The 24,320-nt window shown below is 42.3% G+C and overlaps 2 protein-coding genes across 2 annotated transcripts in view; one reads left to right on the forward strand and one right to left on the reverse strand.

Moving 5' to 3' along the window:
- LOC135918828 (uncharacterized) overlaps positions 1–24,320 on the forward strand; it is a 154,217-nt gene that overhangs the window by 23,800 nt on the left and 106,097 nt on the right. The window lies entirely within an intron of this gene.
- On the reverse strand, positions 7,609–9,934 carry LOC135918815 (uncharacterized). The gene has a single exon (XM_065452515.1). The coding sequence runs from the start codon at positions 9,887–9,889 to the stop codon at positions 8,000–8,002; it is 1,890 nt and encodes a 629-aa protein (XP_065308587.1). The 5' UTR covers positions 9,890–9,934; the 3' UTR covers positions 7,609–7,999.

Here is a 24,320-nt window from a genome sequence, read left to right on the forward strand (position 1 = left end):
ATGTAATTGTGGGTTATGAAGAAGGCGGTAAATAACGATGCTGTGATTGTACCAGATAATTTTATTTATTGTCAGGATACGTAACTCAGTGAAGATGGGGGTAACATGAGCGTTATAAGGAGCTGAAGCGATGATACGGACAGCGTTATTTTGGATGTGCTGCAAGGGAGCTATATGACAGCGATATGTAAGACCCCAAGAACTGATGCAGTAATTTAAGTGGCTATAAATGAAGGCATAATACAATGTCAGGAGAGTGTGCTTTTGAAAGTACTGTCTGGCCTTTAAAAGCACTCTGAATCCATAGGCAGCTTTCTTTTGTATGAAGTTGACATGCAAATTAAATTTTAGAAAGGAGTCTAATTGAACACCTAAAAATGAGCACTCATTAGATGGAAATATTGGGTGAGAAGCTATGTACAGTGGTAGAAGGTTATGTCGAGGTTTACTGTGTGAACTAAAAACCACAAACTTTGTTTTCTGAGGGTTAATTAGCAATTTATTTTTTTTACACCAACTACTGACATTATTTAGTTCATCATTTAAAAGCTCAGTTAGCGTAAAGATGTCGTTATGTGAGGCGTAAATAGTGGTGTCGTCCGCGTACAAAAGACATTCTGTAGAAGTTAGGCAGTTTGGGAAATCATTAATGAAGATTAGAAATAAGAGGGGACCGAGTATGGACCCCTGTGGAACGCCAGTGTTAATTATTTTTGTGTCAGACAGCGCTCCTGAAATGCAAACCTGTTGCTGTCTGTCGTATAGATAGCTGCGCAGTAGTTCCAAAGATGGACCTGTTATGCCATATGCGCCGAGTTTAGTAAAGAGAATGTTGTGGTTAATGGAATCGAATGCTTTCGAGTAGTCGATAAATACAGATCCTACGAATCTGCCCCCATCAATTTCCGCTTTGATCTTGTCAGTGAGGGTGATTAAAGCTAGGTTAGTAGAATATCCAGCACGAAAACCAAACTGTCTTGGTGTTAATAATTGGAACTTATCCAAGTAATTAGATAGGCGCTGTACTAATAGTTTTTCTATTACTTTACTGAAGCACGGCAAGATGGATATGGGCCTGTAGTTTGCTAGTAAGGTGACGTCTCCTTTTTTGTGCACAGGAATTATTTTTGACTTTTTCAAGTCACTAGGAAAAATGGCAGTTTTAAAGATTAAATTGACAACGTGACTGCAAGCTTCACATATGCTGTCAACAATTTCTTTGATATGATACGAGCATATGGAATCTAAACCAGGACTGCAATTTTTAAGATTCATAATTGTTGCTCGAACTTCACTGGGTGTAGTTGCGAAGAGATAAAATGATTGTTGTGTCAAGCGTGGCATGTGAGTGTCATTACCCCCAGGGATATCAGGCACAGTACCAAAAAAGTTGCTGATTGCGCATGCAATATCTTCAGGGTTTGTAAGTGTGCAGTCTTTTTCTTGTATTTTCGTTATTCTATTCCTAGTAGTATTCTATTTCAGAAACGCATTAAGTATCTGCCATTGTTTCCGGGAATCGTTCCCGGTTTCATTTATTACATGCCGTCCTAATCTACTTCGCTCGACCCTACATTCTTTTGTTTGTGTGTATATAGGAGTGTTAGTTGACGTGCGCAGCATCAGTTGAACTTGTAGGCCGGTCATGCCGGCGTTCTGTGCAGCCTACGCTTGCACGAACACCAGCAGCCGCGACGATGTTCCGATGTTCCATTAGTTCCTGCAAGAAAAGAAGCTTTCAGCTAAGTGTGAGGCTGCTGTGAAGCGCAACAACTTCAAGCGCTCAAGAACAACAGTGTTGTGCTCTAAACGCTTCCGTGGCGATTACTATCGGAGTTTATCAATAATGCGTGTTTTGGGTTCTCCTAAAAAAAATATTCAGCACGCTGAACGGAAGGTGCATGTTTATCACCCAGCCTTGACGCAGGTTTCATCGCCAAGCGCGGCAAATTTTCTATTCGCACGAGTGTTGTGAAACAGCCTGCATGCAGCTACCATAACGAAGTGGAAGCGTGAATTTTGCATGTGTTGGAAAGCCTGCTCACGCCAAAACGCTGCGGTCCCCCTTCTCTCGCACACATAAGAAAACGACCATCTCACGTAGCCGACGGAATTCGCCGGTTACGAGTAGCGTGCGAATGGGGCGCTGATGAAGGTTCTATACTACACGTGCTACAACAGCTGGTAAACTTTTCCCGCGTTTAAACCGTCTGTGTAGATTGCCAACAGCTTTGAGGCAGTGCACAAATGCCGAAGATCGCATCACCTCTTACGTTCTACGAGGTGGCATGCAGGAACATAACGCTGAAGTAGTTTGCCCGGAAACGTACTCACTAGAACGCTGAATGCAGCTTTGCAAAAAACATACTCTCCAAAGAACATTTCCAACACAAGGGGATGCTAACACTTCGCCTTCGTTCGCGTGGAAAGCAGTGCATGCACCAGCATTTTTTGCTTCTTGGAGAGGCGGGCTCTTCGCAATCGGTTCGTACATGTAGTATGTACAAGTATGTATGTGCGTGTAGTATGTACAAGTATAAGCCCCTTACAAGTGATCTTGCACGCGACAACGACAGCGCTACGAGCGAGGCGATGGCTGTCGCGTTAACTCGTCGTCTGCAAACCGAACTCCATGCGAACGACCGCTTTGAGCGACAACTTCCCGGTATGAGGGCAGCAATATACGCGCCGAAACTAGCGTGACGCATGCTTTATCAAATTAGGTTGATGTATTTTACTGAAGAAGGAGCATAAAATATTTCGGAAGGTTCTTGTACTAGGTTCTTATTCTTGCACGTGTAAAATTCAATAGTTTGCTCGTTCCGTGCTACAAACAGTAGTATTTGAGTTATGTACACCCAGTTTCGGCTTCGCACACTTGGCTAGTCGCTCATAGCATTTCCGGGCGACGAGCGAGCAGTCATAGATTTCTAGAAACAAGCAATCGAGCGACAACACCGAGCGATCTGTTCAAGCGACGGCCCGTTTTGTCGCTCGAAGCCATCGCCCACCACCGTGGCGCGCAAAATCACTCTCTCAGAGAAACGCAAGCCCTCGAAATTTTCCATGACCGTCTCAGCAAAGCACCACCAAACTACGTTGCACCGTGCTTCGTGTGTAGCGGCAGCAGTCAGTCCGGACGAACACCATTGTTGACGTCACGAGGCGCCCGACCAATCACAGGCGGAAACGAGGCGCGCGAGCTGGGCGTGTTTGCTGCTGCACTTTTCGTCGAAATAAAATATGTTTGCGCTTTCTTTTGCTCAATTTCGATGCGATATTCGAATTCAGAGGGTTGAAAACCATGACGTACTGCTCTTCACTCATTTTTTTGTGGAAAAGCTTTCAGCTTCCTTTTAAGTGACCACCACTGGTACAGTGGATCAAGTTTCAGCGCTGTTCGCACAACATCTCGAAGGGCTTTCTTTTACACCTGAATTCACCAGTAAAGATGAATTTCATTCTTCAGACACTCAAATTGCTATCTCTGAGCGGCAAATTTGCTACGCGTACGATGCGCGATCACGGGTAAAGCGTTTGCCTTTATACACGGACCACACTAAACTTATATAAGGAATATTGCATCCATGTGTGTTGAGGTAGTGTTAGTAAATTGTTGTTATATGATGTACGAAAGCTTTAATACCCAGTACCGTGGCTAAGGCACAAGCTTGTATTATTCCTTTGGCATTGCTGTTGCAGCTGAAACGCTGCTTCAAAATTAAAGGTGAAAGCTCAAAGCCAGCCCGCTAATGGAGAGAAAAAATGCCGCTTTGCGCAGAGGTGGTGTCGTAGCCTATGGAGTGCCGCTTGTTGTGTCTCGTTTGCGTAAACTTGCTTAGAACTCGCAGAAAGTCGCTAACAGGTACAATCGTCACAAGGTAATTATTGTTTTCTGGTCACAACGAAATTTTACCTGCTTGTCACTCCGCATTTCAATACCGCAAAGGCTGTCTGTGTATGAGAAGCATGTTGACCGCGGGGTTGATGTGCTGCAACGAAATCCGGCACGAACTTTACCTTTGCATACCCCTGCCCGTTCCCGCTGGCCAACCGGAACTGCATCTTGTTGACGTCCCTGCGCCGAGGATTTGTGCTGCAAGGCCGAAGAAAAAACTTCGACTAATTTGGTTTAGAAGCTTATATGCCTCCCGCGATCTGCCACAGTGTTTGTAAATACTGTGATTGACTGTGTAACGTATAATATAACGCATAGTATATTATATATTTCTTGCTTTTGATCAAACCTTTATTTGTATTGAGTTCTCCCAGTAGGCATCATGGCTCATAGGACAAGCATCCATTCTGCACTCCCTTGGGAATTCAATGTGCATAGCCCGAGGCATACACTTCGAAATATCTTCTGAAATAATTATATTCGCGGCTGCAGTTTTTTTCAAGTAATGTTAAAGGCACAATTATTTCATTCACTCAAATTTATCCGCCGCATTATTTGCTCTTAAAATACTTACATCTACCTATATTATCTCACTAAAAGCTTTCTTATCTTAAACTTCTGCACGAAAGCTTCGTAATACTGCTACTGGCGTAATTTATTAATTTATTTATTTATATCTTCATTTATTTATTTATTTAGGAACCTACAAGGCCCAGTTGGCCAACATTGTATATGGGTCCAAACAACAACATTGAAAAATAGGAATAACAGCACAGTTACCACTTGCACACTAAACTAAAGCATATATCTTTGCAAGAATCAGGAAAACATATATGAGAGATCACTCAGAACGCTCGAATCTAGCTGATTCCGTGCGCGAATAATTAAAAAAAGAGAAATGTGCAAATAAATTTATGTTGGCTCTTAGTTATTAAAACTTTTGGAATGATAACTTTTGTGCAGTATATAGTATTCCGTCATTAATTAGAAACGTGTGTGTACTATATTTTTTATTATTTATTTCGTGTACCCTCAGGGCCAGAGGCATTAAAGAGGGGAGTGGTTACATCAAATACAAAAAAAGTACAGTGCAGCAAAATAGTTAATAGTACAGAAATACATGGTTCTCGGTTATACAATGTTATTTGAGTGTTCCTGGAGTGCTGGTCAATAAAAGTAAATACGGTACAGGCAGTGCAGTAATACAGTGTTCCGCTAATACAAAACAAAAACAGTAATACAATTGGTAGTACAAAAACACGAATGAAATGCTCCTATTTATACAATGCTATCTAATACTGCCGTGAAGTGCTGATGGTCAACAATAGTAGCGGTGGAGGCTGGTAGGCGATTCCACTCGGCAGATGTTCGCGGAAGGAATGAATGAGACATGACATTGGTTTGGCATAATGTAATTCCAACTTTGTTATTGTGATCTAACCTTGATGAAATGTATTGAGGAGGGGAGATTAGTTCGTCGCGAAGTGAAGGATGATGAAATATCTTATGAAAAAGTGAAAGTCTAAGGCCTTTACGGCGAGAGGCTAAAGATGGCAAATCAAGGTTTAGTTTCATTACAGAAATGCTGGCAGTTCGGTTATAATTAGAAAAAACGAAACGAGCAGAGTTATTTTGTACCATTTCTAAAGAGTGAATTAGGTGTTTCTGAAAGGGATCCCAAACTGCTCCGGCGTACTCTAGTTTTGAGCGGACTAGTGACTTGTATAACATTAATTTTAGGGAAGACGGTGCCTTAGTAAAATTGCGTTTTAGGTATCCCAGCATGCGGTTAGCATTTTTAATTACGTAAGAAGCGTGCATGGACCACGAGAGGTTTCTAGTAATATGGACACCAAGATATTTGTAGGAGGAAACAGGGTCTAAGGGGTGATTATTAACGCAGTAAGAAGGAAGCTGGTTAGAAGTTCTGGACACGCGCATAAATTTACATTTTTTGATATTTAATTCCATTGACCATGATTGGCACCAAGTAGAAATAGCGTTAAGGTCGGATTGAAGAGAAGATATATCAGTGTCACATATTATTTCCCTGAAGATTACGCAATCATCGGCGAATAAGTGAATGTTAGAGGAAACACAAGAGGGTAGATCATTTATGTAAATTAAAAAAAGGAGGGGACCAAGTACCGACCCTTGAGGTACGCCGGACTGTACTCTGCTCAGTTGAGAGTTTGAGTCATTAGCAAAGACAAACTGTGAACGGTTAGAAAGAAAGCACTCAAGCCATGCAAGCAGTCTGGGATCAATGCTAATTCGATGCAGCTTAAACATTAGAAGGTTATGGCACAATTTGTCAAACGCTTTCGAAAAGTCTAAAAATATACAGTCGGCAGTTGAAGAGCGGTCAAGAATGACGTTTAGCTTATGCGTAAATAAAACTAGTTGTGTTTCACATGAATATGTCTTGCGGAAGCCATGTTGCGATGGTGAAAAAAATGAGTTAGTTTCAAGAAAGCTAGCAAGATTAGAGGCAAGTATATGTTCTAACATCTTACATGGAATGGAAGTGAGCGAGATAGGGCGGTAGTTATATGGAGAATGCTTGTCACCCGACTTATGGAGTGGGATCACCTTCCCAATCTTCCATTCATCAGGCAAAGAACCCTTATCTAGCGACTGTTGGAAGATCATTCCTAGGAAAATTGAAGAGTAACAGCTAGTGCTTTTCAAAAATTTCGCGTTTAATAAATCGTGTCCTGGAGCCGAAGTTATTTTTAAAGATGAGATAATTGGTACGATGCCTGCTGGTTCAATGATTATGGGAAACATTGCTTGGTAATCGTAGTCGTGCGTGGATGGAAGAGTAATGTGTGTAGTTGATGAAAAGTTGTGCATGAAAACATCATTAAGCGCGGACGCACATTGATTAGTGGGAATAACATTTCCAGAGCTGTCGATTAAGGTTATCATGTCGTCCGCCTTGGGGTTAATGACGCGCCAGAATTTCTTGGTGTCGGTTTTAAGCATTAAAGGCAAGGTATTGCCAAGAAAGTGATCTTTGGCTTGTTTAAGTGCGGCAACATACTCATCTGCCGCAAGTTTGTATTTGGTTCAGCGGTTTGCGCTAGGTGAACGTTTCGCTAATTTGTGCAGGCGTTTCTTTTTATTAGACAGGCGCTTGAGACGGAGGTTGTACCATGGGGCGTTTAGATTACATGCAATGGTGCGCAGTGGGATCTATTTGTTTGTTAGTTCCGCAATTTTTGCAGCAAACATATTCCAGTTGGTCTGAACGGTACGGCTGTCGAAGTTGTTTATAAATACGTCTAGAAAAGCAGATAATTCGGCGTTGATTGCTTCAAAATTTCCTTTCGCATAGTCTCGAAAAGATTTGATTTTTTTACCGGATTTTGGCCCCAAAATGTTTATGTCAAACGAAAGTGCTGAATGGTCGCTCAAGCCGGGTAAATAGGTGATGTCGGAAACTAGGTCAGGCCGCGATGTTAATAGAAGGTCAAGTGTGTTCTCAACGGATTCGGTAGTGCGTGTGGGTTGAGTAACAAGTTGTGAAAGTGAGAAGACAGAGCACATGTCTAAGAACTCATTGGCTAATGAAGAAAAAGGGTGTAAAGTTGGAGGTTCAGTATTCCATATTATGTTCGGTAGATTAAAATCGCCAAGCAAAAATAAAGGTAATGTAGGATGACGAGATGTAACAATAATAATGATATCATGCATCTCATTTACGAAGTTAGATGAATAAGTTGGGGGGCGGTAACAAACACCAATGATTATCTTCTGGTGATTTATTTCCATGATGGCCCAAACTGTTTCGAGGTCAGTATTGACGTGAATACACTGAGATGGGATATCTTTAGAAATGGCTAAGAGCACGCCGCCTCCCTGACGCATTGTACGGTCACAACGATACAGTGAAAAATGTTGTGCGGTTTGAAGAATTTCGTTATCTTGAATCTGTGAATGTAGCCACGTTTCGGTAAGCACAAAGATGTCGGCGTTACAAGTCTCCAAGGCAGATTCTAAGGAAGTGCGCTTATTCATGACGCTTCGAATATTTGTAAAGAAAACAGATACGATGCATGATTCTCGTGATTCTCGTCCACATCCCCTCACGTTTTCCTAACTGGGCACGTGCTGGGAATTTGCATGCCCACCGTTATCTCGTGGTTCATATGGCGCATGCTCGTTGACGGTGTCTGTTGCCGGGTCATAGACGAACTGTTTTTTATTCATTATTAGTTTGGTGTACCTTAACTGGAAAGGGCATGGTTGGGGCTGGCTTTTAGCGTACTCAATTAGTTTTTTACGGACGTGACGGGTGGCGGGCGAAAAATCTTCGGAGGTAGAAATACCCTTTTCTTTCAGCTGTGCGCGCAAAGAAAGTACTTTGTCTTTTATTTTCGTTTTGGTGAATTTAACTACAATTGGGCGACACTTATTAGGCGTGTAGTGACTAATGCGATGAGCACGTTCGATTGCCGTGTCAGGCAGGCTGTCGATTACACCAGTTAGTGCTTCTCTTATGCGTGATTCGGACTGTTCCCACGATTCCCGAGAGTCACGGATGCCATGAAATATGAGGTTGTTGCGTCGCGATCTGTCCTCGAGTTCGTCAACGCGCATTAGTAAAGAGTCAAGCCGAGTTGTTTGGGCTTGAGTCGACGCCTGAATGCCAGTCATTTCATCATGGAGATTGTCTAAAACGTTTGTTTTTTCTTCAAGGTTGTCTAATCTTTTCTGGATACATTCCATTTTGGTCTCGATGTTCTTTTGACCAACCTTAATGGCCTTGACGTCGTTAACCAACTCGGCCTGACCCTTAGCAGATTGTACAGAACGAGCCTGAAGGTCTTTTAACAGCCGGAAAAGAACTTCCGTCTGCTCAGAGGGATTTGATGGCAAATTCTGCAGCTCGAGTAATGCCTCAGTACGCGTAGTAGGACCGGGATTAGTTTCCACGTCACCTGAGCACAATAACAGCAACGCCATAGAAAAACAATCTGCGACAATTTCACAGAGCACTTGTTGGCACGGAAGCAATAGCAAAAATGGGTCGTCACTTTTCTTAGCATAAAGCGGAAAGTTTTTACAGACCTGCGAAGTGCAAAGGTGCGTTGTATGAGCCATGGTGCTCCAAATGCTGCTTCCGTGCCAACTAAACGGACTGACGCTCGGACAGCCGCTTAAGTTGCCACTGCGATGTGACGACATGGTTGACGATGATGGTGCGCAGAAGGCTGGGCGCAGTAGTCGTAGTGGGTCGATGTGGAGATAGTTGCCGGTCTGCTGGTAGATTGTGGCCTTGCTTGATAGTAGTAGCGGTTGCGAACGGTCATACTCCGAATACGCTGTGCACGGACACAGCAGCAGCAAGAACGTGAAGATCGCCTGCGAAGTGCAAAGGTGCGTTGTATGAGCCATGGTGCTCCAAATGCTGCTTCCGTGCCAACTAAACGGACTGACGCTCGGACAGCCGCTTAAGTTGCCACTGCGATGTGACGACATGGTTGACGATGATGGTGCGCAGAAGGCTGGGCGCAGTAGTCGTAGTGGGTCGATGTGGAGATAGTTGCCGGTCTGCTGGTAGATTGTGGCCTTGCTTGATAGTAGTAGCGGTTGCGAACGGTCATACTCCGAATACGCTGTGCACGGACACAGCAGCAGCAAGAACGTGAAGATCGCCTGCGAAGTGCAAAGGTGCGTTGTATGAGCCATGGTGCTCCAAATGCTGCTTCCGTGCCAACTAAACGGACTGACGCTCGGACAGCCGCTTAAGTTGCCACTGCGATGTGACGACATGGTTGACGATGATGGTGCGCAGAAGGCTGGGCGCAGTAGTCGTAGTGGGTCGATGTGGAGATAGTTGCCGGTCTGCTGGTAGATTGTGGCCTTGCTTGATAGTAGTAGCGGTTGCGAAGGGTCATACTCCGAATACGCTGTGCACGGACACAGCAGCAGCAAGAACGTGAAGATCGCCTGCGAAGTGCAAAGGTGCGTTGTATGAGCCATGGTGCTCCAAATGCTGCTTCCGTTATGAAGCTATGAAGCTATGAAGTTATGAAGCTATGAACTAAGATAACTTTCAGAGCGCCTAGTTGGTGAAATATTACATGGTTTATGAGCGATAAAGGACGCAAACAAGACTCGAAAGATAACGAGACACAACGCAAGCGCTACAGGACTACCGTCAAGTACCAGTTTTGTCAATAAAAATAAATAATCAAATGTTATACGCAAAACTTTTCTTTCTGTTGAACCTATCTATACCCCAGCTGACTCTTACTTCTAATAATGCTACGGTAATTGTTTTAATTACAACTTGCCAAGCGCGCAGCAGAGTGTTGTATGGCATTGAAGCTTATTGATTAGCGTTTTACTGTGACGACCCCATACTATGCATGCAAATTCAAGGATTGTTAGTACATCCCGGATGTTAGAGCTTCTGTCGGGCAGTGAAGGACAGATTGAAATTGCATTTTATTTCCGGAAAATTTCCAAAACCATTGGCTTTTATACTTATACAGGGCGCTTTCTTTAGCTGCACCATATCTTCAAACAATGGTCACTGCGCTGAAATAAACTTTAGTACTGCTTGCAAACCGCCAGAAAATTTACGACTAAGGTGTGCCTAGTTATTCAGAAAGAAAATCACCATGACTATACATGCACAAAGCCGAGCCGGCTTACTCAGCCAGAAGATGAGTGCAGCCGTCCGCCTACACTGTAGACTGTCACGTTTGAGTTACGAGGACTACTGGCTTTCTCTCACATTGCCATGACACTACTCTGAACAACAAGTGGTGTGGTCTTCCACGTGCTCAAAGGTTGTGTATAGAGCGCATATGCATTGTAAAATAGCGAATGGAGGGTGTGTTCAACGGGCCGGAACTAGCACATTACCTGCACGCGCAGTAATTTTTTTTCTGAAAAAATCGAAGGCCTCTTCGTTGCAAGTTGGAATGGCATTCCCTTTTTTGTATCTGATGCGACTTGAGTATCACATTCTTGTTGATACTGTTTTTGCCTTCCTTGATATGCTAATGATATTGCTAAAGATGGAAATTGTTTCATTTATTAAACTTTAGTCTGTTCTTGCGGATACGCGTGGCACAGCATATAATCAGCATCTTACGTGTGAGAAAGAAGACAAATTATTCCATAAAATTGGTCTGAGAACGCTCAACATAATTAGTAATATTGATTCTGCACTGGCGATTATAGACAACCTTAAGAACACTCTTTAACTACTACTAACTAGTAGTTTTACAACTTAGCGCCATCGGTGAGACGATTTTATTTATGCTGTCATTTCGTCCCACATAAATATTGCATCCTCCTAAAGCATTTGTTTTCTTTATTTGCTAAATGAATATCTAACATAGTACGCCAGATATTAGCAGAAATTCAACTTCAAGTCATTTTTTTCTATACGAAGGTTCTTATCAATTTTTTTGCACTGCGGTGCCGTGCACGAAAACACTGCGTTCATTTGTAGAGCTTTACTCTCTCACACAAGCTGGGCCGGTTAATAGACTGATATAGGCTAACTCAAAACACCATGTGGAACAAAATTGTGCCAAAGAAAGTAACTGCGCAATTGCCATTTCTGACACTGGCAAATTAAAGCTCGACCAGTACGCCACACGAACTCCTTTCGATAGTAATATAAAAAAAGTGAAGTGCTGAACATTCTATGGTGACGTAGCCGTCTTATAGTAAAGTCGCAGAATTTCGCTATAATGTTAGCATGATATATGAACATATTACCCGTCATGTCTACAGCGAAAAGCAAGCGAAGCACTAATTTTTTACTACAGAAGTTTTTACACCTCTACAAGCTTGTTATGGGTCTTTATATCAATGTATCTGTCCTCTCTGCTCTGCTTAATTCCTACGTTTATGTGAAAGCAATGAAACTTGTATCAACATCAGTTAGTAATAAAAATCTGCGCATAAACATCTCACAAGAGGCCTTCACTTGGGCATCCCTTCACTGCCGTGTCACGCAAGTTGTGCGTCACTTTTTTCAAGTTAGTACGTTGCACTTATAGAAAATTATGGTGCTACGGTCAAATGACAGGGCCTTGGGAATAAAAACAGGTACGTGCCTGGTATAATAGCTTCCTTTAGCTTAGTACGTCCAGGCAGGTTCAGTTCCAATGCACATACAGTTTCAGACTGCTCAGCACTCACCCAGGTCGGAAACAAGTACCTCCAGATGAGCGATTAACTTACTGGGCGAAATCACTGCAAAGTATTGTTACTGAGGGATAATTTTCGAGCTAAGCGAGGTGCTGCCTTACGGTACACTGATCCTTAAGTTAAGTTTCAGCGCCGTTTTTTCCGTTCTTCGGCTTTCTTGAAAGACCCGTTCCACCTAAAGGTTTTCAGTTACTCTTGGTTGAAAGCTGTATTACCATACACAACTGTCGCTCCAAATAAAAGTCCCTTTTTGTGCCACATTCCGTGAAAGAGCAGAGAAGCATTTGCGCTTTAAAAGAGCTTTTCTTTTCTTTGCCTTCCATAGCTTTGAAGATGTACTATTAATTTGGCGAAGAGATTGGAATGTGCACATTGTACTTATACTACACAGGATTACACCTCCAGTAAGAGGAAGAAAAGAAAGCGCTCTAGCATCTGTGGTTCATTGTACAGAACGTCTATTCCCTATCAGCTGACGTGCAGAAAGACTTGAAAAGATATGATATCCAAATATGGGGGAGGGGGGGGGGTCTCGACAACGAAGTTATCTCTAGAACGAAAGACTGATTACGTTCCCGTCAAATTCCTGTATTGCATATGTGTTGTGAATGCCTTTATGACGAGGAGTGCTAAAGCATATTTGCCTATACAGCCAAGAACTTCCGATGTCTTCAACGGCTCATTTGGTGCTTTAGAACCAATTGTTGCGTTAAGGCGCTGTCACCACTGCCTTCCGAAGATGGCAAAAAAGTGGGCTTTGGGCTTGCACGAACGGAAGCTACGGAACAGAAGAGCGTGGCGATGTCAGAAGTAGTCCTGGTGCACTACTCGACTAATCGTTCAACTCAAACGCCGCTTGTTTTAGCGCATGAGCCGGTGCGATGGCTGACGGATACGTTGAAGTAGATGACAACGCGGAGATGTAATCTTACCTGACAACTAAGCCTTCAAAACCATATATGGTTGAAAGGACGCGAATATCAACGAAAGCAAAAGTAATGAAGGTACTGTATACGAACCGCGAGTTTGGTCGGCAGAGAAGGCGATGCCGCGTTCGACGATCGGCAACATTACTTTGCGCAGCTCCTGCGTTTTATCGTAGGTGGTGTTTTGTTAAACGTGGTTAAGCTGCTCTAATGTGAGTAGCATGGTGTTCAACCTTTGCAAAGAAGTGACCTCTACAACGAAGGATTTTGGAGGGGTTGAGTACTCAGGCACATTTGATTGTATCTCTGCCAAAATGCTCAAATCCGGGTTCTCTTCGACATGTGTCACTTGGCATCTGTGACAACAATATTTTATGAAAATCGCAACGTTTAACCTCTGTTTCTTCTTCAGCGTTTTTCTTCTTTCTTTTTTTCATATAAAAGGAGCGCGAGAAAAAGTTAGACACAACACCAAACCCAAACTTTAAGCTATGTATCGCTGAAAACTACACACTGTGTCATTCGATCTCAATTATTGTGTCATTCGATGTGCTTGCTTTATGGCCCTCTCATGTTTAGGCATATCGCTTTCGGAAATCCTATAAAGCCTGCGCAGCCAACACGAAATTATAGTGGTTTTAGTGCTCAGCACATATGGACACATTTTGTGTCATGCAAAGATAGCGCGCCGTTTATTGCCCCTGACTTTCAGGCAGCAACGCCATCTCTCTTTAGCGACAAGCGAAAACTTTAAAGTAGAATGAACTATTTTTCAACCCAGTGGTTCCTATTTTGAACAAAATGTCAATAGAGAATGCTCTGCAAGTGTAAAGAATGTGCCCAACAAAGTTAAATTGAATACACAGTGAACAATAACAATTAGGTGACTTTACGTGCCAATACAAGATCAAATTATGCGGCACGCCGTATTGGGACACTGTCGAATAATTTCGACCACCTGGGCTTCTTTACCGAGCGCCAAATGCATGATACAACTATGTTTTTTGCATTTTGCCTCCATATAAATTCGGTCGCCACGATGGACAGTGCACAAAACACAACCGAGCGTTCAGCTCAGCGTTTATAGTCGGCTGCGCTCAGACCGGCACATGCTAGTAATTTTCACACAACTGCACAGCGGAAATGCTAGTCCACTTGCGCGGGACGCTTTTCATATGTAGCCTCCTTGCTACATATGTTCATATGTAGCAAGGAGGCCCCAGACGTCATCACTCTGCAAGGAACGGTGGGACTGGCTAAATTATCCGGTTACAAAGCATGCGGTGGTTCCGACGAGAAGGCGTCCGTTACAACTCTCGTACATAGAAACCTTACGGTTATAGAATACAAGACTGGCGTGACCGTCGTCGACCACGTCCTGATTGAAATCATTCCCGCGCGCAAGGGAGAAAGAAGCCTTTTCATCTTAGATGTACACAGTATAGCCCTCGACACAAGCTGAGATTCGGCCCACTTTTTCGTAAATCCTTAAATTTAGCAGCAAGACATGCAATGGCAATTGTAGGGGACTTTAATGCACCCAGCTAAAGAAGCAGTTGAAAAAATGGTGCAGGGTGCCTTTAAAGCTTCGTCTTAGGAGTAGGCTACTGCGAGATTGCAAATTTATACCAATCATTTTTTCATTTCGTTCACTTTCGGCAGTTATGTTCAGCTGTGGCCCACTATTCTCGTATTTTGGTTTCTGGACACAGTGTACCTTTGTTGCGAATAACTGCGCAAGGGCAAAATGTTGGTCCCCCTGATAGCTGAACTATTATTTCATACCCCGCCGTCTGAGCACGATGCCCTTTTCTGTCCATTTCAAAGTTATTTCTGTTTTTTTTTCTAATACCACAATTCATTAGGTAAACAGTTCATGTCTCCATGTTTTCTTTCTTGTGCCCGCATTCGCTCGCTCAGCAATGTGAATGTAGCAAGATATAGTTCATGCAAGAGATTGAATGTGAAAGCGAGCTTTCGCTAATAATTTTTGCCGTGAAGGTAGTCAGTTTAAATGTTTTTTTATCGCTACTATTTTCCTTGCCGCTCCAATGACGTCCTATTAACATTTCTTTTTCGCGTTGTTCGATACTGTTAAACCTTGTTTCAATCTTTTCGTCACCTTACAACCTTCGTGACCTGTTAAACGTTTCGTAAGAGGTATCTTGTTCTTTCGTAAATAGCATCTTGTTCTTTCTTCCGTGATTTCACAGTCAGTGTAATAATTCCCATGAAAGGCGTTGTACTACTAGAAAACAGTAGAAATATTAAAAAATAGCAATACCTATATGGAGACATTGCTGCCTCTCTAAGGAGTGGTTTCTATAGACTGCTTCAGCAGGAGGTTCGTAGGTATGCCTCTGGCTATTAAATAGCGACATCGATTTCTGGTGAACTTAGTGCAAGGCAAGCCTGATGCCCCAACAACAACACTAATGTTATTGTGTGCGTGCCTACGCACGTGAAATTTCTATGTGCCAACCAATCACACGCCGTATGCGCAGCTAAGAATTAAAATACCGAAATGATGAAGAAGTAAAGGCAACTTAATTATTCATTTGTTCTATAATGCATATCATGGTGATCACGTGCGTGCAAATCTTAACAGTGGCAGAAAGCTCGAAGTACTTTAGGTTCAAGATTACAACACTCTGCCGGGCAACGACATGGTTTAAATAAAAACTGTCATATTGACTGCACAATGTAAGCACGCCGTACTGACGCGTCACAAGGTGGAGAGATATACGGGATGTGTAGCACCGCATCCTCTCCTACTTCTCGTTGGTGTCAACACTGTTTGCAGTAACCTTGCGACCTGATTCGATAAAAAGGACTCAATAAGAGCAGCATGCGAATGGTGATAACAGTACTTCTCCCTGCCGCAGTAGACACCAAATTTGCGCCCTTTCAGCTGCTCTAATATTCGCGGTACCCATGAGTAACTCTAAAAATCTATATCAAGATGATAAAACTCCACAACTACTACCGATGGCCACTCAAACTAAGAAAATATTGCGATTACATCAGCCCAAGGAAAGCGAAGACATATTTGCTGCGCTTTCTTTCTCTACCCTAGCAGGCGTGATTACAAAAGAGGTAAAATCCCGTTTATCTTTAAGACATAACAATATAAACAAGGTAAAACTCCAAGGAACTGGATTTTGCTGCAGAAGCAACCGATCCGTCAGTGTCCTCATGATCCTTGTGGTGCTCCTATTTCACATATGCGCTAGCGACATTTACCGAATCCTGATTTCAGCGTAGACTCGAATGAATACAGCGTGTCTCAACTATTATACACCAGAACTTAAAAATATGCAAATGCTACCTAGCTGCCATCCAACCATACGATATTTTCGCGCCAAATTGGATAACTGTGTATTTATTGTAAATGGGGAGCAGGGTTTAGAACGGGCTGCAGCGCTGACGAAATGGGGTTCCAAACCAACCATGCGACAAACTATGGCCACTGTATTTGTGCCTCTGGGCATGTCCCAGCTTCAGTGTACACATTTGATGCAAACTTTGGTCACTGCAGATGCGTCACCTTATTAGTGCGCTCTTCAATGAACATCTCTGACGTCAATCTGGGTAAAGCAATTTGTACAACTAGAAATGTACCGCTCTTAATAAACCTATATGACACTCACTTTGTTTAATAGGTATGTGTCTTTATTCAAAGACAAAATATCCTTTCATACGTCTAGAGTGTTGGGCGCATATAAATTCAGAGAATCTTGTCTGTGGGCATATTAACACACGCGCCGGGAGCGGACTTCGTTGCGCAGCATGTCCACAAGAAGTAGGCGGACAACTCAATACAAATTGTACTGGAATGCAGGGCATGTAATCTAATTGTGGAAGTTCATCGTGGAAAAAGGCAAAGGTGCCCTCTGTCTCCATTTTTACTCACCTGCATGATAAGGGCAGAGGAACGCAGATGGAAAACTATTAATTATGTTTCCTTGGTCTTACATCAATAATGGCCAAAGGGTTCAACAGAGTGTTCCAGGGCTCATGTATGCGGACGACATAGTACTATTAGCGGACGACACAAGACATTTACAGAGATTCGTGAATGTGTGTAGCAACGCAGCGAAAAATTTCGGCCTTCAACTTGGTCTAAAAATTGTTAAATATGATTGTTAATAAGAGACGCGTAACGACGCGATAACAATTCGGAAGCAAGTGATACCGGTTGTCAAGAAATATAAATAGCCATGGTGTGTCCCTAAACAAAGAAAACTTCTCAAGCACCCACAATGATAATCTGAAATACAGCAATAAGAAAACACCGTGCACTTAAGGGATACAATGAATTGAGGTAGTGCGTAAAATCTGGAAAGGGAGTTATGTTGCCAGCGCGCATGTCCGCAAATGTCATTCTATGATGAACATTAGATATGTTGGCAGCGTTGAAATTTAGTCACAAAAGGGTATGCTTTTTGACTTTGGAGGCCGATTGCTTTTGCATGGGGGGATGGGGGAATGGGGGGGACGGGAGTAAATTGCAGGAAGATTTCCACCTGGAAAGCGTAGGCACAGATGGCGTATGCCTTCAAGAAAGTTGTCAGCCAAGTGCCGCATAATTTAACGCGTAAAATAAGTACACAGATCAAGCGTCAGAAATTATGCATATGTAATGAATATTCCGTGACGCGGTTATTGAAATGCTCTAAATTTGTGCATTTCAATTCTTCATTTTTAGTGAAAAGCAATTAGCGCGCTCATTTCTCACGCGTACCTGTGATACATAGTGAGATAAACCTTATATTAACTTGTATCTCTTAATTTTTTCTTATTCATTTTAAACGTACCTATCGATTTTTGCTGTGTACAGCGGTTGTATATAAATCGTCATGCTCCTGATCAACGTGAGAAAATGAATCTCGGCTGTTCCCTCTCTGTCGGTATGTGCTTTAGCAAGAAAATGAAATTCATCCTCTGCACACGGCGATCATCTCAAATAGCTAGCAGATGTTTGTATGGCGTGGAGCAACCACTCCTCGACCAATCCATAATTGTGGATTTTAACCGTGGAACGGTAGGCACAAAAAACTTCGCTCCGTTAGACAACCAAGAGTAATCAAAAAAAGAGAGAGAGAGAGGAAACATTTATTTGAAACATCGGAGTCATTGCTCTTGAGGTCGAGTGGGTGGAGTCCTCATTTCAGTACTCCACTGGCCATGGCTGCTCGACGTACTCGCTGGACGAGAGCTTCTTCTCGCGCCAGGGTATCGCCAGTCAGCTGTACTTCCCGCCGCTAAAATGACGTGCTAGGCATCTTTAAGCGTTGAGGTTTGCCCCCGCATATCCACGAGATGTGAAAGAGTGTAGGGCGTGTGTCACCGCAGCAGAGAGAGATGCCACAATATGTTTGTGGGCACATTTTGCTGTCTCTGCGTTTGTTTGGGAAAAGAAAACAAGAGAAGCAGAGACAGTAAAGTAGATGCAAAGGATGGAAACAACAAAGGCCACGGAGATTTACAGTGCCGGTAAGGAAGAAATTAAAAGCAAAACTATTGGTATAGGATGAGTACGCTGCCTTTAGAGTTGAAGCTCGTGCGGCCTGCTTAAGAACAAAAAGTCAAAGCGAGTCGACGCAGCAGAACGAGGCATGTGTATGCCGCAGCGGAAATCTGCACAGAGCTCGGCTCATCCTAATGTAGTAAGCGAGAGCCGAGCTTAACAAGGAACTTCTTGAAGTTCTGGAATATAAAGCGAGCGAAAGGATGAAGCGCTCATGGTCACGATGATCGATCCTCTTGCACTATTGATGGAAAAAAAGAGCAGAGAGGCGATTGATTGGGCCGCACCTCTTACAGGCATAGGCAACTGTAAACGGCTGGTACACACGTTTCCCAGAAGAAGAAAAATATATGAAGGAGATATAGGTAACATTCTATACTGAAAAGCCCGTTCAGGATACCTGATTAGCTCAAGTTGGCTAGCAGTCACCACCTCATTTCGCAGTGATGTCAATGAGTCGTCTTCAATAAAATCCTAGTATTCATTAGATGTGTGTAAGAGGGTCCAATACACGCCTGCTAGGCGATTCGTTTCGAAGGTTGCAATACCTTATTTCACTACGTCATTTCAATTCTAATTGCATTAATGCCAACATTCATCGTGAGAAGGCTTCAGCTAAAATAATTTATCTGCACACCATACAACCTGAATATGAATACAAAAACCAGCTTTGGCAGGCATGACAACATTTTTTGTCAAAAACGCAATACACAGACAAGCTTACATCTAGAATTCTTGCCCTGACAAGTGCTCGGAACAAAAACACGCATGATGGATGTAGTACGCTACAGTTTTATTTGACATAAAAATAGTCAAATGAATAGCAGTGCATAGAGCGGTTTGGTAGATGTAGCGAAAGAGGTGTCAAGAAATAACGCAGCATGCCCTATCGCCTGACAAAGCTTTCGAGTGTTGTTCCGCAGGAAAGTACCCGGATATAGCCACACATGTTGCTTTTGTTCGCCTTGATTTACAGTGAGTTATGGTAGCGTAGGCAGGGTCTGATCAAACATTAAGAATTTGCATATTTTCTACAAGTACAATCAATGCACCAATCTCTTTTTTTAATGGGAAAGCTTTAGATCCCTATCAGTCGCATTGTGAGGTACAGAAAATATAATGTGACCGAACTAAGGCCACAAGCAAACCAAAGCACATCCAGTCGTGTATGAGAGACGATTAATGATTAGCAAAGTTAAAGATTATGTAGTTATTCGATTACTGGATTAAGGTTGATGAGTGTAGAATAAGGTAGATTAAGCTAGCATTTCTAGCTGTCCCTGAGAGGATTCATGACAAGCACAGTTGTTTATGGTTTATTAGTGAGTGCATGCGGGTGCACTAAGGAGGATTCATGTCAATTACGGTGGACTAAAGGGAAATAAGGAGGATGTAGGTGAATTATGGGGAAGTAAGGCGAATAAGGAAGGATTCATTCAATTTCATTTATTCAACCTTAAGTGCCTGAAGGCATTACACAAGGGGGGAGGGGTACATCAAACTTGCACAGCTTCATAAGAAAGTAACATAAGTGCACATTGATTGTAATAGGTCAAAAAATGGAAAATTACAAATGAAGAAAAAAGGAACATATAAACAGTACCAACGAGGCTATAATTAAATATTAATCACACAAATTTGGTATTTAGGTGGTTATGCTCGAGTTATAAAATTTGTATTTTCTTTCGCGAAATGTTTTGCGGTGGCTCCACGAAACAATATTATCCGGGAGTGCGTTCCAAAGTGTTATGGCATAGGGGAAGAATAAGCTACTCATTGCCGTCGTTCGACACCTTATCGTCGCCAAGGGCGAGTATGCGATAAACGGGATGTAGTTCTGAGCGCGCATGTCCTCTTAAGGTGAACTAAATTTATTAAGGAGAACTAAATTCTCTTAGGCTGGATTAGCGCGAAGTAAGGTTGACTGTGGTGGATTAGGGTGTATGACGGAGGATTACGGGGAATTAGGGTGCATTAAGGTACATGAATGAATTACAGAGACGTAATGAGTAATTAGGTCAATTAAGGAGCATTATGGTATACTAAGGTGGATTATGGTGTAATACGGAACATTAGGGTACATTACGGTGGAATATGGCAAATTAGGGTGGATTAAGGTCCAGTAAGGTGAATTAGGGTGGATGAAGGAGGATTAGGGTTACCAAAGTCGATAAACACGAATTCCAGTGGGATTTACAAGCCTTTCGCCTACGTGTCTCTTAGGAGATAGCTCTGGACACCTGGGACTTCTTCCTTTCCTCTTTTCTTTCCGTTGGGCAGTTCAATGAGGCAATAAAATACACATCTACTTTATTTTGTTTATCCAGTCTTTTTCCATCTTGTGCTGTCGGAAAAGGGAGGTTAGTGGAGTGCTTCAAAGAAAAACGGTGAACAGTTTGCACGTGAATTAATTTACATTTACCATGAGGTCAGGCAATTTATATAGGTTGCCTAGACTGGCCTTTGCCATATATTAAAATACATCAAGCGATATATCAAGAAGAGAAACAGCAAATAGTTGGTTACAAAAGGCGATAGTGTGCACTGCGTTTAGTCGAAGCTTAGGTTACGCATCAGCAGGAGAAACAGAAGTCTTCCGCTGTATGCTGGTGAGAAAGAACTATATTCTTGTGGGGAAGGAATAACAAGCGCCGCTGAATACAGCCGTCTACGACAGGTTACTGGGCAATATTTCAGCAACCTGTTTAAAACGTGGGACTTTCGAATGTTATTAAAGCTTCGATATCGAGCGTTTTGTAAGAAAGCGGTATTTATATGGCACTGTTCTGCATGTCGAGCAAAGATAAATTGATAGAAACTTGTCTAGGACACACTTAGGTTAGAGCCGTGTAATTTATTATGTCGGTTCAATTTCAATAAATCGTTCCTCATTGCGCAATACAAAGGAAACGGTTATAAAACAGGTGATGTCGTGTGATGGCAAATTATTGCTATACTTCAGCAGATGACTAGGTGCTATCAAAATTGAGCTGAGCTAGTTTCAAGTAATCTCACTTGGCCACAACAGTCCGAATACGGACAGGGATATTGACGTCACCGAAATCAATGACGGCACCTTCACGAACGTGGCTGAACTACAGTTTCACCGCGAAAGAAAAGCTACCAGTTGAACCTTTGTTTTCGCATCTAAAGGTCAACTTATTCCTACAACACGAACGAAAATAGATTTTCAAAAAAATGCTAAAATGATTTAGTGTGTTTTTTAAAGTACAGTGCTCCCTTTAACTGGCAGAATAAGTGCACAAAAAGAAGGTCGACCACTAGATAAGACTGTGAAAAAAACGTTTTAACCATTAAAACACTTCGGCAGAATGTGCGCGCGTGGAGTAAACGTATACCTTTTTTCTAATGGCTGCACTCTTCGCCATGCTCAACGAGAACCAGCCCACGCAGCTAATAAGCCTCGTTAAAGGAAGTACCCGCCTTGGTAGCTTAATGAGTATCGTGTTCATCTGCTGGGGAAAAGGGCGAATTCCCATGGGGCGGAATTCAAAAACGCTTGTACTTGCATGGAATGCAAAATTAAGCGTTTTGCTTGGGGTGCGGTGGTAAAAGTTGATTCGGCAGCTCAGGCTATGGCGTACGTCATAAACAGATGCTGGTTCAGGCACATAAAATTGAAAAAATTTAGTTTATGTGTATTTGTACTTATATCGCACTTCTAGCTAGATTGCGGTAGTACGTGCTTATTAATAAGAGATCGTAAAAACCTTCTAGATAGCTTGGCAATCAAGCGAATGTGTCCGAAAAGGCAAAATAACTTTTAAACCAAAGATCCCAACGCAAAAATGCCACTAACTTGGCGAGGCAAGTTTGAAATTCTAGTTGATTAGTTAAGATCTATTTAGTCATTTATTAAACAAAATGCAGTAAAGTAGAGTTGAACTGCATAATAAAGCATACTTTGTGGTAACATAAATGATCCAAAGAGAATATTTCGAAATATTTGAAATTGTCTTTTAAGGTTTGCTACATGTCATTACGCCCAAGTAGGAGAATATTGTATTAGAAAGCATTAAAAAGGATTAAAAGGCGAGATAAATATGCTCGTGCATCTGCATGGCTATTGCTATACCAGTGACTCAATTACATAAAGAAATGCTCGCTACAGTAGCTGCACCTAAGTTATCGACAAACCTGCACGTAGACAGAATTTTATTAAGAGGTCAAGTGCTTCTTAGAATTAATGAGAACACCAAGTAGCACAATTTACTCTAATGCAAATCTATAGTGAAAAAAAACTATGATATCATTACTATCATGATATCTTTTTAAGCTGTCGGTTACTCAATATACACGACGGTGATAACGTCTCAAGATTGATTAATGTTTTCAAAATCTTCTGTATGATGACTTGGCAGTGTGTTTGCAGGGTAAACATTGAACAGCTGCGCACCATGTTTTGCACATACAAGTGGTGTTTTCCTTATCGTTAACAGTATTTTATACATTATTCTGTGACAGAAGCGTAGGCGGTGTTTTCCCACAGCGATTCTAAGTTCTCGAGCTGTTCGCGACCATTCAAAATAGCTGGTTACTTCTCTTACCAGACAACGGAAAGTTGCGTTTATCAAGGGGAACGTTGATATCTTTATGCGTCTGGCTTGATGCTTTTGCGGTGCATCTGAAACGGTGTGAAATAAATTCACAGTTCAAATGCAGCAAATGCATACGGCATCTTTGATAGTCTCTACGGTATGTTAGCTCATTAGGCAGCAACATTGCCTGTAACATCATGGTGTCTTCAGCTGGCTCAAGTAGCATATTAGATTAGGATCAGGAGACAAGAACGACCTACTAATTTATGTGTCAACAGTGTTCAGGACGTCTGTATGCTAATGATTGCCAGTGTTTGTATATTTATTAAAGTGATTGCACTACTCAAATTGTTGATAAATTATTTTATTCGGCCTTTTAGGACCTAATATATGCCTTTATTAGAAACGTCCTTACACTCTTCACATTGCTAAAACAGTTCGTCGCTTCCTTTGTTTTGCGCTACAGCTGCGTATCTGTCCTCGTGTTCCCTTATTCCGTAGGCGGTAGCTTCTGCAAAACGCTAAATAATTCATGCGTGTATGTGAACTGCTGTCTAGCTCATAAAACAGCAGCAGCCTCAGATATATATGGCGAATGGGTCACAAAGCAACGCCTAATATAGGATACGGATACTGGCACCGTTACTTTGTACCGCAGCTGTCTGCACGCGCCTGGTACGACCTAGTTTTAACACTGAACCCTCCATCATTTTGTTTCACTGTCAGCAACGCTGTTTCTCATCGTAGCTGTCATATGTTCCGTTTATTTTGTGGTTTCCAGCATTCTAAAGTAAAAACGTCACCTGTGAGTTTCCGGCTGTGGGCACTAATTTACGGAACCTGACGCCAGGCCCAGCCGCCAGCAGTATAGTGTGTACATTTAGAGTGGAGTCCAGTGCATTTGGCGTATATTTCTGTATCAGTGTTACAGTCGTCGCCATATTTTGGAAAGCCTTTGGTCACAGCAGTTTCTTTTGTCTTTGCTGCCACGAGAAGACATAGAATAATACACGTGCAGTGCTACTGTTAACCCTTCTCTGTAACGGCAGCTATCAATTGTTTTCAAAAATAACATCTAAACAAATTTATATATTCATTGACACAGTTACGCACGCCTCTCGTGTGTAGTTGTTGAGAGTGCCGTGGAATTCTTCGGTTCTGTAAGCTCACTAAATACATTGGCGTAACGCGAATAATCTTGGTTACACTGCACGGAATTCTGA

Source organism: Dermacentor albipictus, chromosome 2 (genome assembly GCF_038994185.2).
Source record: "Dermacentor albipictus isolate Rhodes 1998 colony chromosome 2, USDA_Dalb.pri_finalv2, whole genome shotgun sequence".
NCBI classification, from domain to species: Eukaryota; Metazoa; Arthropoda; class Arachnida; order Ixodida; family Ixodidae; genus Dermacentor; species Dermacentor albipictus.

Excerpts from the sequence above, each read along its gene's own strand:
- LOC135918815 (XM_065452515.1), bottom strand. The coding sequence starts at position 9,889 with ATGGCTCATACAACGCACCTTTGCACTTCGCAGGCGATCTTCACGTTC.